The sequence below is a fragment of the Lygodium microphyllum genome, chromosome 9, assembly GCF_053477565.2.
Source record: "Lygodium microphyllum isolate KBCC chromosome 9, Lygodium_microphyllum_v1.1.10, whole genome shotgun sequence".
Lineage (NCBI taxonomy): Eukaryota > Viridiplantae > Streptophyta > Polypodiopsida > Schizaeales > Lygodiaceae > Lygodium > Lygodium microphyllum.
Window position 1 is genome coordinate 126,491,459 of NC_141143.1, and position 17,309 is coordinate 126,508,767.

At 46.4% G+C, this 17,309-nt stretch overlaps 1 protein-coding gene across 4 annotated transcripts in view; it reads left to right on the plus strand.

The window, feature by feature from the left end:
• The window catches only part of LOC148031560 (uncharacterized), a 148,134-nt gene that overhangs the window by 71,795 nt on the left and 59,030 nt on the right, over positions 1 to 17,309 (plus strand). For all 4 annotated transcript variants that reach the window (XM_087685107.1, XM_087685108.1, XM_087685110.1 and 1 more), the window contains exons 10-12: positions 3,983 to 4,088; positions 4,177 to 4,248; positions 4,415 to 4,468. In XM_087685107.1, coding sequence (XP_087541233.1) covers positions 3,983 to 4,088; positions 4,177 to 4,248; positions 4,415 to 4,468 — 232 coding nt within the window. The remainder of the gene's footprint in view (positions 1 to 3,982; positions 4,089 to 4,176; positions 4,249 to 4,414; positions 4,469 to 17,309) is intronic.

Below are 17,309 nucleotides of genomic sequence, written 5' to 3' on the forward strand. Positions count from 1 at the left end.
GTGAAGTCTGCCTTTCTCAATGGTGATTTGAAGGAGGAGATCTATGTTCAGCAGCCACTTGGCTTTTCCTCATCAGGCGGTCAGGTTTATAGTTAGAAGAAGGCCCTTTATGGCCTCAAATAGGCTCCACGTGCTTGGAGCGAGAAGATAGACTTGTTCCTCCAAGGAAAGCTGGGGTAATGTTGTTCCTCTTTCGATCCCCAGTTGTATGCCCACACCTTAGTTGGAGGGTATGCGTTACTCATGCTTTATGTGGATAATCTTATTTTGGTAGTGATCATGCCCAGAAGGTCAAGGAGACTAAGGCGGTATAACACGAGGTGTTCGAGATGATGGATATGGGTCTTCATTTCTTTTTAGGCCATGAGATTTATCAGACTTTGAGGGGGATTTTCATCTCCCACAGCGGTATGTGAAGGAACTTTTGGCCATGTTTGAGATGGAGGGATGTAAGGCCATTTCTACTCCTATGGATCGGAATTGGAAGGCTACAGTCCATGTAGATTCTCTAGCGGCGGATGCTACCCACTACACTTAGTTGATTGGGTCCTTGATTTGACTTCTTAAACACTCGTGTAGATTTGTGCTTTCTTGTAGGTCTGTTGGCTGGGTTCAATGAAGATTTTGTGGTTTCTGAGGGGGAGCCCCGATCTTGGTATTCATTATCCAACAAGTACTCAAGATTCACCTTTCGTTCTTACATGCTGGACGGATTTAGATTGGGCCGGAGATGTTGACCATTGGAGGTCAATGACAGGATATTGTTTTACTTTGGGTGTAGGTGTTATCTTGTGGAGTAGCAAGAAGCAGCCCACAATTGCCCTTTCTTTCACACAGGCGGAGTATCATGCGGCATCCTCTACTACATGTGATATGGTATGGCTTCGGAGATTACTAGAAGGGCTTGGCTGACCTCAGATAGGTTCTACAACCCTTCATTGCAACAATGAGAGTTGCATTGCTTTGGCATGGAACCCAGTGTTTCATGCTAGGTCGAAGAACATTGAGATTTTGTATCATTTCATTCAGGAGAAGATCTTGGATGACACCATTGATGTGGTTTACTGCAAGAGGGAGGATAATCTTGCAGATTTGTTTACGAAGGCACTTCCTCAGCTTCTTCTCTTACAACACTCTAGATCCTTGAACCTTATGCTGTGTCCAAGATTCGAGAGAGGGTGTTAGAGATTAGTCATCCCCTAGACTAGGTTACCATTGGTGTAGTCAATTCTCTTGGAGGCACTCTCGAAGGGCATTATTCATTATTCCTGTCAATTGGTGGGCATTTTTAGCAATTGTAGTGTATATGGAGTTTATTAGGTAGGCACCTAAACAACCCTATGGCCTCGCGGACAGGAGCGTATAGCTACTATAAATTGATTTATCCAAAGAATGCGTTGGTAGGTAAGATCTCTAAATCATAGTCCAACGTGTTACCCTTCCCAACTCCAAGAAATTGGAGTATCCAAACATAATGGTATCTAGTATCTTGTAGCATAGACAAAGGGAGCACCCCCAGCTTATTGCTGTGGCCCCACTACAGCTCTCCTACACCCTAGGGATTAGCCCCAGGATATATCGTTTCAACATAAAATACATACGCAACATGATTCTCTCTTTTAATGAAACATTCCAGGAGATTATTCAATTCTTACCACATCAGCCCCAAAGGAAAGGATTTGACTAGACCTACAGCTTAGGGAACCTCACACTCAATGTGGGTCAATCATTCATTTGTTTGCATAGGTCCATATACATCCAAATGCACAATTTGTAATTTGACAATTGCCTTAAAATTAACATTACGAGGAAATGAAAATCGATGCATTTTTTCCAAAATGCTTTCATCTTTTCTGAGTAAATTTCAGCTACAGTAGGAAAACACTTTCTGTGACCATAACTCAATAATTCAAGTGTAGAATTGCAATCTGCAAAACTCTGTATTTACTATTTTTCACCTGTTTCTTGACCTGTTCTTTGCCTTATTCCATTTCAATCTACTCCCTACCAGTTGGATTACAAATCCTTTGACCTTGGCATCATTCCAGCAGTAAAACAGTCCTACAAACAACACTAAATCAGAGCTGAAAACATTGTTCCTGTGTGGTGTAGTCATCACTTTCTTTAGTTCATTCAATTGAATCAGCCCATCATGGAGAGCATTTTCTCTGAGAATAGAGAGAGAGTTGACCAGAGGGAGCAAGCTCTACCTCCGTACATGAGTCAGAGATGAAGAAGTACTCTCCATAGCTGGTGTACTTGCAGCAATCTGCCCACAGCCCCAAAAACAAAACCTCACGCTTAGATCAGCCCCTCTTGCATTCAACGTTACTGGCTCTCTCTTTTTTTGGGAATTTGTGTCCAAATTGTGACACATGGCATAGACATAACAATTTTCCCGTTTAAACCTTCCGGTCTTAAAATCTCCATGATTAGTGTAAAATTTGACCTCGGCACAGACCAGAGAATTAATCCTCATGCAAAAACGAAGATAATAACGCGAACAGATTCAAGGGTCCAAAAATAGTAACTCCCTAAATTTTAGGGATGGTGTCCCCTGCATTCCTCAAGTTGTTCTAAGCATCTTTTATCATTGCAACCACATCAAAAAGTGTAATGTGGCTCAATTACGGTGACTTTTATTCCATGGGCATTCTCACATGTGCATCTCTGTCTTGGTCAGGCTTATTGTCCAGCACCATCTCCAGTGGATAAGCACACAATCCCAAACCATTGGCATTCTATTCTTTATTGCCCATTCAATCCGGTCCCAAGGCTCAGACAAACCATTAGTCCAATTTGTCCCAATGGCTACCTCTTCTAGCCATGCAAAGATCCTGGCTTAATCCAAGAGAACTTTGGGGGTACAAAGCAACAACAGCTAAAGAAAATAAAAATAAAAAATTTATATAAGTAAATAAGGAAAGCAATTGCAAAAAGTATCACCACCTGCTTGCTTAAGATTTGAAGAGATTGAGCACATGCAAAGGCGTTGCATTTGGGATAGCCTTAGAGCCAATAGGTGTAGATTAGAGCTCTTTGACTGATCTTTTGAATTACTGATATGATTGACCTAGGAGCGGTGGCCTAGTCTACAAATAGAGGAATATCCTGAGGTTATGAGGAGTTTTAGGGGATCATATCTTGTCAGATATTTTGTCAGAGTGCTGGTCGATTGAGTATTATACCCACTCTGGAAGTCTTCAGTCAGAGTGGACAACAAGACATTGTCACAAATATGGCTTATGTCTAGCATTAATTTCGTGGTGCATTTGGGCTGTGAGATGTGGTGAGGCAATAGAGCAATAGCATATCATGACTACTGAAACATTATTCATACTCAAGCAGGTAATCCAACCGCCAGAGACAAATGGGAGAGGTTACAGGTTGACTCCAGCCATATGAGAGGAGGCAAGTGGCCTTTCTTGCCAACTGGTATATAGGCAACTTCTCTAATCTTGGGAATTCATATATGGGTTCATATTATTGACCAGATTGGCTCTTTCTCTTCCTACAACACTTCTACTAGACATTCTCCTTTGAAGTGGCCAGCTTGGGAGATGTCAACCCCTATGTTTCATCATATTGGATTTTAGATTAGCTAACTTCCAATGCTGACATGCTAATAGAATTCTCTTTTGTTGGTGGAAGAAAATCGCATTCATGGTGACTTTATATGGAAAAAATCAAGGCCACCTTCATATAACTGATGAAGCATTCGCCAAGTGCTCAGTATGGCCATGTAAACCAGGTGCATTGGCCTGGTGCGGTCTTTCATTAAAGAACATAATGTAAGAGGGACCCGGTTTTCATTTATTAACCTAGAGCAATTCTAAAATTAGTCAAAAGGCTTGCTTATGCATAATTGATTCCAAACAAGAAAGCATAATAAGGGAAATATTGGGATTGTTGTTTGTGGTCACCGTGAGCCCTCAGTGTCCAATGTTCAAATTTACCTATGCTTTTTTTTAAACTTTTGCAGTGCAAAGCCAAGTTTTTTTACTGATGGAGGTCGAGTTTCACTGTTTGAAGTAGATGTAAGGTCTGGAATGCTCTTGAATACAGACAATGGCACACCTTTGGCACAGGTGCAAGCAGATTACAGCTGTAACACTTAACGATGGATTTGTGAGTAATTCATACTTGAAACTTTAACTGGAACATTGCTGGTGCAAGGTCGGTGATGTTGGCTCGAAACAATTTTTCTCAACACCAAATGGGATCAAACAGCCCTGCCGAGTTTTCCAGGTCTGTGATGTGTAGCACTTCACACTTTGGGCTGCAAGGGACTGTTTACTATATACTTATTAAGGTTGAAAAACACTTGTGTCAGGCTTTGAGGCGACTATTTAAAATTTATGTAGAAATTTTGTGGCCATTATCTAATAAAATTGGCATTAAATACACCTTACAGGGTGGGAACGTATCACATCTTCATCGATTACTAGGAATAGAGTCTGGTACACAGGTATGTCATAGAGATCTGGAAAGTTTCAGTATTTTATACACAATATAATCAACTTTCTTTTTTTGATACTTTCATTGAGTTTGTTGCTACAATCATGGAATGTCTTCTATTACTACTAGATAGCAGTTTTTTTCTTTGCAGCTGCTCCTCCTTGGCCAGCAATGGCAAAATCCTCAGGTTCTCTTCCATGGTGGCTGCCCTTCTTTACTTCTTTGGCAAAGCTTTTTCTTCTCCACCTCTTCTATCTTCCCTTCCCCATAGGCACCAGAATCAGACCAGCAGGGCTCAAGCATGCATGCAATCCAAGATACTACAACACAACAAATGCACCTTTGGGTGATGTTTTCCAGCCTATGCGCTTGCTCCAGATATAGAGCTTGCCTTTAAGGATGGAGTGATGGCCCTTGAAGTGTTGTCCTTGGCCGGATGATTGGTTGGAGATCACCTTCTTTACGTAGCCTAAAAGACTTCATCCAGACAGCCCTTACTGGCACCCCAGGTAGGATTAGTCCAAGTAGTACCTCTGGGGAAGGGGTGCTTCAGGGCACAATTTGGTTGTTTCAAGCAGATGGAGGCAGCGCTTATCACCAGCCGCTCTATGAGGTCATTGGTGGCTTACTTTGATAGGTTGGTTGAAAGTAGAGCCACCATCACAATCTCATTCCCTAGCTTCAACAAGTACTTCTCCCTTCTTGTCCAAGATCGTCAGTGTCTTTACACATGTTGTGCATAGAGATGAGACTTTTCCTAATGTGATTTCAGAGGGTCCTATTTGATGCCCTCCTCAATACCCATTAGTTAGGGTTATTGTGCCTCCTGTTTCTATCCACACCCTTCCTTGGATGATTAGGATTCCATCCGTTCATGAAATATTCTTGCTGCAGTGAGTCTCCTACTTCAGATTTAGTGGGTAATGCTTCGTGTCTTGGATGATTGGGCAACTTGCAACATATTGCCTTAGGACATGATAGCAATAGATTTCTTATAGGATGAGGGAGGCAACAGATCTCAACCATGTAGGAGTGACGGAGAGCGACTGAGACAACACAAGATAGATGAGGTGATAGTACTAGAGGCAAAGAGATCACGGACAATTTAGAGAGATGGACAAGGTGGTCTTAAGTAGAGGCAGAGGTAGATAGAGGGCCTGTGGAGAGTAGTGAGAGATCCAGACTTGTTGCCTAGGCAGCGACCCAGGTTGTAGCAGGTCCTTGGTCATCCACTCCCCAATCACCCCAAGTAGCAGCATCCTAGGAGCGTGTGATGTCAGTGTGAGGCTTCAAAGTATGGCTGTTAAGGTAGAAACAAACTCATGAGACAAGATCCACATAGAACACCAATGGGAGGATCATTGGACTTCTCATGGTAGAAGAGCACCACCTCTCAGCAGACATGAGTTTAGGATTGGGGCATTCTGGTTCCAAGGAGCACCTTATGGGACTTGGTGAGAGTGGGTGATGCACTTGTTGGATTTCTGGGCACTTACACCCCTAGCGGCCAGGCCAATGTGACAAGAAACAATCTTGGACCACCCTCAATAAGTCCCTATCAAGCTCAAAAAGGAGCATTTCTCATTAAACCTAAATTAGCTCATTTAAACAGCCCCAAAACTCAAACCTCAATGCTACAAATAGTTTTTGTGTCCAATAAGCAAATTCTCCCAGTTTGGTTGGTTCCTCATCTATAAGATGATAGTGTGCTCAAGCACTTAGCATCTCATTCATTCCAGCCATAATCCCTCTTCATGTGTTTCTGCCACCTCTTATTTGACTGCTGCCACACCTTTTCCAACCCCTGATGACCTGTGTTGCCCAGCCACTGTGAGTTTCCCTACTGCTGCATTTGCAGACTACCTGTTGATATCAGCTTCTGCATTATCATTCAGACCTGTCTAGCTTGTGTTTTCTGCTCATACGGCCAGGCAACAAGTTGCTGTTCACTCTGCATGCTCCAGACAGACTCCTCGTGTCATAACACATCAGAGAAAGGATTTGTATCCTTTCTATTATTTTTTATATTTAATTTTTAATTAAATTTGTTTGTTTTGTACTTCTAGATGTAAAGAAAAGTGCACTAGAGCTGGCCATTCATGAGTGGTCATAGGCTATGGTGGATCTATAGAGTGGGTTAAAGAAAAGATAGTACGCACTTTCATCTATATGACAATTCGGCGCCTATGATAGGAACTCAAGCATATCAAGATCAAGCTTGCACATAGAAAGGATTAATGCCTTGAAGTGTGGGCTAGATCCACTAGAACAAACAGTGTGCATGTGTAGGCAAAAAGCTTAAAATGCACTTATATTTAGGAGTCATCACGAAAAAGCAACATCTACCAACTAGTGGACGCGTTTGAAGGTGGCAAGTAGATGCTACAAGTGGAGATAATGTGTCATTTACAAATGGTCGAGGAAAGCTGTGAGAGGAGGCATCTAGTGGAGGGGCTAAGAATGAGGCCCTTGACGTAGAGATGGACCCAATCAGGGCAGCGAAGGATGAAATCAAAGAGAATCTTCTTAAGTTTAGGTCATATTGCTACTATCCTACTCTTGGAGATCTCCATGAGCCTGACACACTCCCCTATAAGCTGCATTTTTTTTTTCCAAGTAGAATGTGGCTGATTATATTACTAAAAAAAAACTGATTACAACAGAGTGCTCATGCTCAACAGAATAAACTGGAGCTGATGCAAAGTCACCACTACATCATGTATACAAGCCTCTCAAGGCAGTCTAGGGGGGATGGGGGCAAGAAGCCATGGGGGAGGGGTATATCGCCAAACGGGACTGCTTGCCTGCATCACGAAAAATAGACCCTGGCCGCCCCAGGTACGCATGAAGTGACCACGGAGCTCCTGAGGAGCCCTGGACTCGCCCTGCACATGAGCCCATCGGCTGCGGAGGGAGTGAATGATGGAGGTCCATAGCTTTGCTAAGGTCGCAAGTGCTGAGAGTCTCTCACCGCCGAAGGCCACCTGGCATCGCGCCTTCCAGATATGCCATCCAGTAAGACTCCCTATGATCTCCCATATCTCTGAGCGGTCTGCTATGGGCTCCAGTACCTGTCGGATAGGTAAAGCTTCCAGACCAACCACTGCGCATGACCCTGCCTCGATCATGAAAATCGTGTCCTGCATCCCGGCCTCATACAGAAGGTGACGGCCCTAGCTAACTTCCTGCCAACAGAAAGCTCCCCATGAAATATACCCGAGGTTGGGGGCTATACGTCGAAGGATACGGCATGCTCCTCTCCACACCAGCTGCGCCTCCTCACAAGACCGAAGGCAGTGCTTTGGGGTTTCTAGAAGCTGCTGTGTGCAGTGCTTACAACCTCCCTCCTGCATTTGGGCAAGCTAGCTTCCCACCGCCAATCCTCCATGTGCCACCAGCCATAAAAAATACGACACCCTCCTCGGCCTCCAGCTATCCCATAGGCGGCACCGGAAGGTCCGTTGGAAGGGCTCCGTGATGGTGTGCTCCGCCCAGTGCCTGTTGCGTGATGGCGCCCAGTCCATATCCTCCTGCATCATTACATGTCTGCCAATCCTGGCAGTGTATTCTAGGAACCTGGGTGGCTTTTTTGCAACTGCAGAGGCCGGCCATAGCCACTCTCCTGGATCCCACTCCAGCTCATCAAGTGGTCTACCCTCCTAGATCCAAAGGCGCCACTCCTTGAGCTCCATCTAGAAAACATAGGGGTCTAGTCGCCAAGTCTTCCCCTGAAGACCCACCACTCGAATCCTCCTCCATGAAAGGGTGGCAATCCCCTCATCCTATTGCCCTCTGTCAAGGGTCAGACGTCCCCCCTCCTGAACGGCAAAGAAGGTCCCCTGGGGGGCGCCACCCACTCTACCTGCCACCTGAAGAGGGATGCGTGCTAGAGAGAACTTGGCTGCCCGTACCTCCTTGGCCTCTATCGGTTCTCGTATTGGGGGGGCAAGCCACTCCAGAGGTATTGCTGCGTCTATCTCTCTTCTCCTCAGCTCCACTCCTCTCGTGCACCCTGATACTCGCTGTAGCACCTCCTTGTCTGCCATCCTGTACACCTCCCACCATATCCTGATGGAACGAGCCGGGCCGGCCTCCCACCCAGCCCACTGGATGTGGGGGCACTCACCTATCTATGCCCCTTCCCTATGTTTGACCTAGAGGTTTCAAATCACTGGCTGACGGTCTATTTCCTCCTGGCAACCTGGGGGGCTCTGGATTAGGACCTTACGGAGGCCGTGCCACATGCGGAGTAGGCTCCGCAGGAAAGGTGATCTGGGCGGGGTAATCTGGGCTGAAGTGAAGATCCATCTCAGGGACGGCCTCCACTCTCCGCCAAGCCTCGGTTTAATAAGCTGCATTTTACTGCGTGCCTGCTCTGATTGGTGATTAGAGCACTTGGGATCCATCCATGGTGGATGTCACTCTCTGAGTACTCCCTCAGCATGCTCCTACGAGAGTCATCTAGTCTTGAATAGCTTTTTTTTTGAGCATCTTGCACACAAATTTATTCATTTACAACCTTTATTCATTTATTTTAGAGTTATCTTTCTTCTTTGTTTTTTTTGTGTGTTTTGGTTTGAGTTAGTGCTTTAGTCTTTTCATACATTGTGTGTTCTCTCAATGCAAATGCCAAACCCTAGCATATCTTCACATGGTATCAAAGTGAGTACTCTTCTAATGAGTATCCTACGGCTATTGTGGAGGCTTGGTTTGTGCTAGATACATGAACGACACGTAACTAATTCACAATGGCTAAGACTCCTTTCTCTTGGATTCCTAGTTTCTTCTTTGTTGCTGGAGTCCTTGCCAGACATTATGGCCTCAATGAGGACAACACATCATGATTTTCTTTGCCTTCTTTACCAGGTCTAGGTTGTATGACGAATGAGGAGTTCAAAGAATTCATACATATCAAATATCCTGGCTACACTCCTGTTTCTCTAGACTACAAGCATCAGTTAGAGTCTAATGGTGAGATGCGACTTAGCCAGTTAAGGAGAACGTATTGCATTCACAACGATTGGCTATCCATCTTAGTCATAACATTTAGGCCGGGTGTTAGGTTCGTATAACCCCTTTGAGCCATATGAAACAAAACACCTGTTTCTCTTTCTAGTATTTAGGATCCGGATGATAAGCAGTTTGATTATGTTAACTTCCATAGAGAAGGCTCTCAAAGTAGACATATGTTTATAGGTATACCTTACATTGCACCTTTGTTTCATTTGAGTATGGCATCTGTGTTAGTTATTTATAATTCTTTCTTGTCCCTCACTTTTCCATTTCTAACTTAGGGTTTCTTTCATCACCTTTCAATAGCTTAGGTTTAAATTCCACATTTGTATCCAACAAAATAGGATTAGGATCTTTTGTTTCTATTTCTAGCACTTTTTCCTTTTCAGCCACATAGGTGAATGCCACTTTGTACCTTGGCACATTGTTATTGGGAATAACACCTATCAATGCTATGCCCTACACATACTCACAAGTGAGCACATTTATTTCTCTTGAATGGCTATGTTGGGTATCCCCCTCACACCCCTTAGACATGTAGCACACATTACATTGGTCTCTTTATCTTTAGACGTGGGGTTATCCATCCTTTGCTTATGGTGTGCCATTACACATTCCATGGATCACTTTGATGCAGGGATATCCATTCTTTGCCTACAATGTGTCTATGCCCCCGGTCTACGGCTACCATATCCATGCCCAATTTTTCCATACCCACTAACAGATCCACATTGCACACATGCCGCATGCATGGTGGGCACTTGGGGGTTAATCCCCAAGTGTACTCCATTCCCTTGCCCTACCCACCTATTGACCTAAAACACGCTTTACCGTTGATTAGCATTTTTAAACAGCCCCAAAACATGCTTACTCAAATGAAAAACACAAATTTAGTGTGCGGTTTGAGATAGTTTCAGTGGTTCCCCAAAACCCTAATTTTTTGGGGCACCCTTCAACATCTATAAATAGATAGTCTGCCCACCGTTCAGCCTCATCCTTTTGTGTAAGTTTCTCTCTCCACCATGCAGATTTCAGCCATTAGCCACCTACCATCTGCTGTCCAACCACCATCACTGATTGCAGCCCATCACTATCCAGCCCTAGGCTGCCTGTTTTCAGCCATCTCCATGTTGTTTGGAGGTCTCCATCTATTGCGTCATCATAGCACCTGATTAGCTTTCGTTTTCAGCATCTAATACGAGGTCATAGGCTCTTGCTATCTCTCCAATTGGGCGACTGCTGCAATATCTATGTTTTTGCTGTCTAGCAGGCCATCTACATGAGTAAACAGCTCTACTGTTGTCACTTGACAATTCTCTGCCTCGGATGATCAGTTTTCAGCCTTTCCCTGGTGGTACACTGTTGCGTTTACTAGATTTCAGCCTCTGATTGCTGTGTTTTGGTGACTAGCCTGCTGCCCTTCATTATTCAGCACTCTCTCATGTCCAACTGGTGGTTACTGCACTTGGGATCCATCTCTAGTGGATGCCACTCTTTGATGCGGCATTACTCTCCCCTTGGGCATTCTATACACTCTTACATTCATTCACTTCGGAGTTTTCTCTTTGTGTTTGAGTTTTGAGTTTTTGCATTTCACGTTTTGCATTTAGGGTTTAAGTTTTGCTTGTCTCTGTCCAAGTGTTTGTGAGTCAATCTTGGTCATATATGCTGTGTTTCATCAGTGCAAACACTAGCTTATCTTCACATGGTATCAGAGCCAATACACTTCTAAGAGTATCCTACGGTGATTGTGGAGGCTAGTCTTTGTGCGAGTCTCACATGCAACTCGATTCTTACTCATAATGTCTCAGGCACCTTCTAAGGATCATATGATATCCTATCAAGCTTCTCCATCATTGGAGACTTTGAGAAGGCATTATGGTCTCGAGGAGGTAGACACACCTTCACCTTTACTATCTTCTTTTTCTCATTTTGGCCATCTTATAGATGAAGAGGTTGAGGAGTACTTGTGCATCACATATCGTTCAGTTTACACTCCTCCAACGAATGCTACTACTTTGTCTGGACAGATTGGTGAAACTGGATATCTCTTTGATCTTGGAGGGATCACGACATTCGGCACATCTAGCGATCCATCTCCTTTATATTTGCCAAGCTTTATCTTAGGTTCCTATAACCCTTTTGATTAGGTATACATCTACCATCCGTTTCATTTGAGCAAGTAAACCACACTTCTCAACTTTCTCCCATCCCACTAGGGTTGGATCTTCCATCTCAGCTCCTAACACCATCTCATTTACCGTCCCACAATCTACCTACCCTTCATTCTCTCGACCTCTTGGTGTATAGTTAGGGGGAATGGCACCCTTTAACAATGTACCTTCCACCTGCTTCCACTTTACCACATGCTTTGACTCTAAGACGGCTGTGATGGGCATCCCCCTCACTATTCCTAGACATTCAGACCCCCCACACGACCTTTTAGACACAAGGATATCCATCCTTTGCTAATGAACTGTTGTCAGACATCCCTTGGGTCACTCCTATGCAGGGATTTCCACCCTCCGCTTCTCATATCCCTATCCCTCCACCTTGAGCTCCACAGGCAGTTACCATGCCCAATCCACCGTTGCCTACATTTGGATCCACTATGTATACTTCTCGTATGCATGGTGGTACTTTGGGATTCCTTCCCAAGTGTACTCCGGTCCCCCACCCTATCTCCCCTATTCACCCTACCACCATTATACACCTTCTTCATCTCCTAGCATTGTTACTCCTATTGCAATGGCCAAGAATACTTGCACGGATAAGACTCGTTTTAATGGGTTGAATTTCACCATTTGGTCGAACTTCATGCAACAAGTGCTTGAATCTTAGGGACTTTGGGACCTCGTCATTGGTACCGCATCTATGTTGGATCCTTGATTAGCTTACCTTGATCACATCCATCAATGGAGAGCCTGTTGTAATGTCCCCCCCCCCCCTTCCCCCCGTGCTTTCCCCGTGCCTCCCCCCATGAGAACCCCCCCTTTAGATTTTTTAAATTTTTTTGAAATTTTTTTCTCTCTCCCTCTTTCTCCCCCTGCTGTGTGCATGGCGGGGAGAAAGAGAGAGAGAGAGAGAGAGAGAGAGAGAGAGAGAGAGAGAGAGAAGAAAGAAAGAAAGTTATATTAACGTCTACAACAGGCCAAGTTGGCCTATGAGACCAAAATGTTGCATACCAATGTCTGGGAGATTTCAAAAGTCCCAGTGAAGCTAACGCTTATGCTATGTTGAACTAAATTGAGTAGGTACAAAATGATATCTGGACTAGATACAATCTAGAGGTACTCCCAGTGCGGTGTGGAACTGCTCCTGGGGTGTTCATCCTAAGATGTTCCGCATGGGTCGGTCTAGCATGGAGAAGCTAAAGCGGCGGGGCAGGGCCCTCCGATGGCGGTGTAGTATCCCTTGTATCTTCGACCAGTGTCTTCTGCGGGGACGGGGGCCGGCGGGGCGTGGGCGCCGGGCTTTACCTCTCGCTGTGGCTATTTCTAAGGTGGTCCCCGGGGGTCAGGAGGCCGGTTGGGCTGGTGGGGGCTTGGTGGTGGGAAGGGTAGCTGGTATTTGGTAGAAGTCGCTGAGTGTGTGTTGGTTGGTGGCTCCTTGTCTTTGCTCCGTGGTTCGTAGGAGGTGGTCTCTGTGGCGTCGTATTTCCAGCAGAAAGAGCCCTAGGCATCTCTGGTCTTTGAATTCCATCACCTTGGAGAGTGGTCCGAATCCTTCGCTGAATAGGCAGTGGAAGCGTCCCAGGATTTCGTAGTACACTGGGCATCTACAGATATAGTGTTCCTCTGTCTCTGGCTCGAGATGGTAGAGCTGACAGATTCGGTCTTCTGGGGGGAGGGGGTTGGCCCTGTATCTGCCCGTTTCGACCCGTAGTTGGTGTGAGGACGTGCGAATCTGTCCGATGGCACTTCTGACCCCGTGAGACAGGTGTGTGTCCATGTAGCTTAGGCGGGTGATGAAGCCGTCCGGGGAGATATGCAGGAAGTGTTCTCGGTAGAAAGCCTTCTTGGTTCCTAGTTCCGACGTGGGAGTCACCCATGTCTTGGCGGTGTCTGTTTGGATGATATCCATTTTGGTGATGCGATTCACCTCCTCTCGGCTGAGCTCCAGGTGTGGGCAGTCTAGGCTGTATTGTAGTGGGGGGAGGTGGTCCATGTGCAGGCCATGGAGCCGTAGCCAGGTCTCTGTTCGGGCATACCAGCACTCAGTGTCCCCTTGTGTTGCTAGCTGTTTGGATGACTTCAGGGCAAGTCTGGGTTACTGGTGCCGAGGCAGGTCCCATATTCGGCGCAAGAAGGTCACGGTCTGGAAGAGAGCCTCAGCCACGAGGGGCGGTGCCCCCAGCTCTGCGTGGATGATCTCGTGTGGTACGGAGGGCTTGCTTCGGATCATATGTGAGATCATAAGTATTAAGGGTCTCTCCATCTGCTCCCATCCCTCATAGGTGGACTCCTCCTTAGGCAATGGCTAATCCTGTGGGGTCCTTCGCGTGTGATAGAGATTGGACCCCCATATGGGAGCCCTGTACAGGAGGTTTGGTGTGACCAAGGTGTTAAAAAGACAGAGCTTTGTTCGGGGTTCCTGGAACTGTATGTGGGCACATTGGTTCTCCATTGACCCGAGGGCTGCATAGCCTCGGATTAGTCTATCTTCCGCGGCTTTTCTCAGGGTAAATCTCGGTCCAGAGAATGTAATCCCCAGATAGACGTATCTTTGGACCACGTCCACGGTTTCTCCGCCGTATGTGAAGGGGGGGTACCGACCGTCGGAGCCATTGGGTTGACGTGTTGAACACCATGACCTTGGTTTTCCCCAGGTTCACAGTTAGGTCTTTGTCTTGGCCGAAGGCCTGTAGTGCGTCCAGTTGGCGCTGTAGCCCTTCGGGTATGCTGGAGATGAGGACTATGTCGTCCGCATATAGTAAGATAGGTATCAGTGTCCCTCCCAGGCTCGATCCCTCCTCGCCCAATCTATCTATGTACTCTGAGATCTCATCAATGTAGAGGCCAAATAGGGTGGGTGAGAGTGGGCATCCCTGCTTGACTCCGATGGTGCTGGTGATCTCCTTTGACAGCCCTTCCGGTGCCCGGAACTCGGCCCGTTACCGATTCGTATAGTGCCAGTATCCCCCATTGCATTTCGGTTGGTACCTCTAGTTCCTGTAGTCTCTGCGTGAGCCTCGCTCGTGGGACTGTGTCAAAGGCCTTGCGGAAGTCCACAAAGCAGCAATACACCCGTCTTCCATGTGCTCTGCCCTCCTCTATGATGGCTCTCAGTGTGAGGATATGGTCAAGGGTGCAGAACCCCCTCCTAAACCCTGCTTGTCCTGCTGCTCGGTGTTGGTGTTGCTCTGCCCACTTGCTCAGCTCGTGGTCCAGTATGGATCCATAGAGCTTGGTTAGTACATGGCCAACCATGACTGTTCGGTAGTTCGTGGGAACCATGGGGTCTCCGGCCTTCAGGATAGGTATTATGGTGTTGGTTGACCAGCTGGCTGGGAAGCCTTCGCATAGGGCTCTGTTGAACATGTGTGCTAGGAGAGGTGCCAGTATGTCTCTAGCATGGGTCAAATGCTCAGCTACCAAGCCTTCGTGGTCTTGGGCACGGCCATTTTGGAGTCTATCAATGGCGTCCTGAACCCGCCCTGTGCTGAAGAATGTAGATGATCCGGGTCTGCTCCTTGGGGGACGGGGTAGCTGGGGCTGCTTGGGTACTTGGTATAGTGAGGTTGCATACGCGTGCCAAGTGTCTGGGGAGGTGATGGGCGTCTGGGCTCGGGGTTCCTGAAACGCCTTCCATGCCTCTTTGCTGTCCTGTCCTAAGAATAGCTGGTAGAATTCGTGTTCCACTTTGGAGAGGTAGGCTCGTTTCTTAGGCGACGGAAGATCAAGCGTGCCTGTTTATGCGTGTGTACTCCCCGTGCTTCGTCCTGTTGAAGACGGAGCTGGGTTTCCCTGCACTCTGCGTCGTACCAGCTATTCTGTGGGACATTCTTGTTCGGAGGGGTGGGGTGGGGGGAGGGGGATGTGTGGGGGAAGTATTCGGCAGCCGAGGTGTGTAGTGTGCCCGCCAACTGTGCTGTGACCTCCTCCAGGGGTGCGTGGGGGTTCATTTCTTGCAGGCTCCAATAGAGATGGTCGGAGTATGCGCTCGCAGTTAGCCTGGTAAAGTGGTACCTAGGGAATCTTGGGGGGTTGCTTGCTAGGGGGGTTAGGTCATACCTGCAGGTTATGTCCAATTGCAGGTATACATGATCGGCAGCCACTGCGAGTGGGCGAGGTGATATTTTAAAGGACTGGACGTTGGGGATAAGTGATAGAGGGCCGAGGATATAGTCCACTGTGCTTGGTCCCAGTTTTTGAGAGAGAGAGAGAGAGAGAGAGAGAGGGAGTGAAGTAAATGATAAGGGGGGGGCATGCAGCCCCCCAGATGGCTGCAGACAGCCGCTTTCTCCCCCCCTCCCACCTTATAAAGCCTCCCCCCTCCCTCCGTTGGGAAAGTGCCCCCCTATTGGCCGTGGCGTATAGCGTTCTCCTCCCTGCTCGCACAGTGCACCCCCCTCCAGCCTCGTCAATCTGGCCAGTGGCCCCCTCCCTACATCGCATAGTGTGCCCCCCTCCAGCCTCATCAATCTGCCCAGTTCCTACTTATCCTTCCCCCTCACTTAAACTGCGGGATCATTGCCACTATTCCCTTTAAATTGAGGGCTGCCGAATTCCTAGCAAAGCTATGGAGTTCCTTGCAAGGTTCGCTCTTTGAGGAAGGAGGACGAGAGCTCGTTCGACGAGATCGAAGTATGAAAGTGGGAGCTGCGAAAGGGGAAAAGAAGCCGACCGAATTAAGTGGAACTGTTAATGTCTCAACTCCTGCGGGTCAAAATCAGGTTTTTCTAAGACCCGGGATTTATGGTAAATTATAAGTTCAAAAAGATAGTTTAAATGCATTAGAACATGGGACGGAAAAGTTCTCCTATTCTTCCAAGAAGGGGAGACTTACATACTAGGGCAAGGACGTCCTAGTGGACTCAATGCACAACAACATTTAGGAGTTAGATAGGTAAACTATCTAGGGGAAAATTCCTATGAAGACCTAGTCGATGCTAAGGTCGTTGGAAAGGGCAGAGCACCAGTCCATAACTCGAAAAGCACGAGTTGAATTGGCATTTGACTATGTAGATTCTTGTTCCTTACAAGCAAAGACGAACTTAGGGAAAACCCCAATTCCTAAGGTATCGGATCTTGCGGGATTGCAATTGACCTAAGGAAGAATGCTGAGGGTATTCAGGAAAGGAACTTTACCTTAACAAGAATGTTGTACAAACCACCAAACTTGTCTATGTTTGAAACAATAGGACAATGTTAGCCTTGATCAAATCAGGATCAAGGGGAAGACTTGTACAAACCACCAAACTTGTCTATGTTTGAAACAATAGGACAATGTTAGCCTTGATCAAATCAGGATCAAGGGAAAGACCACTTAGATAATTTAAAGGATCTAGAAGGAATTTGTTAAATGGACCTTGCGAAGCCCTAATCCAAGGAGGAGAGCGGACTTTATGGTAGTTGATTTATGGTAAGCATGTTGCTTGGAACTGTTGAAATGGTTTTAACGAAGGTTGATCTTGTTAAAGATGGATTGTTGACCCAAGTTATGCTTGGTTGTTTGAAAAGGGTATCCCTAAGTGAATGTCGACTGGTTGTGTTGGTAAGAGGAGAAAATCTTACTAAGGATAGGTGGATCATAAGCAAGGTGATTGCTTGATGTGGTTTTTGATGCTAATCCAAGTTGTTTGTGATTGATGATTGCATGGCCGGGTCTGAGATGAC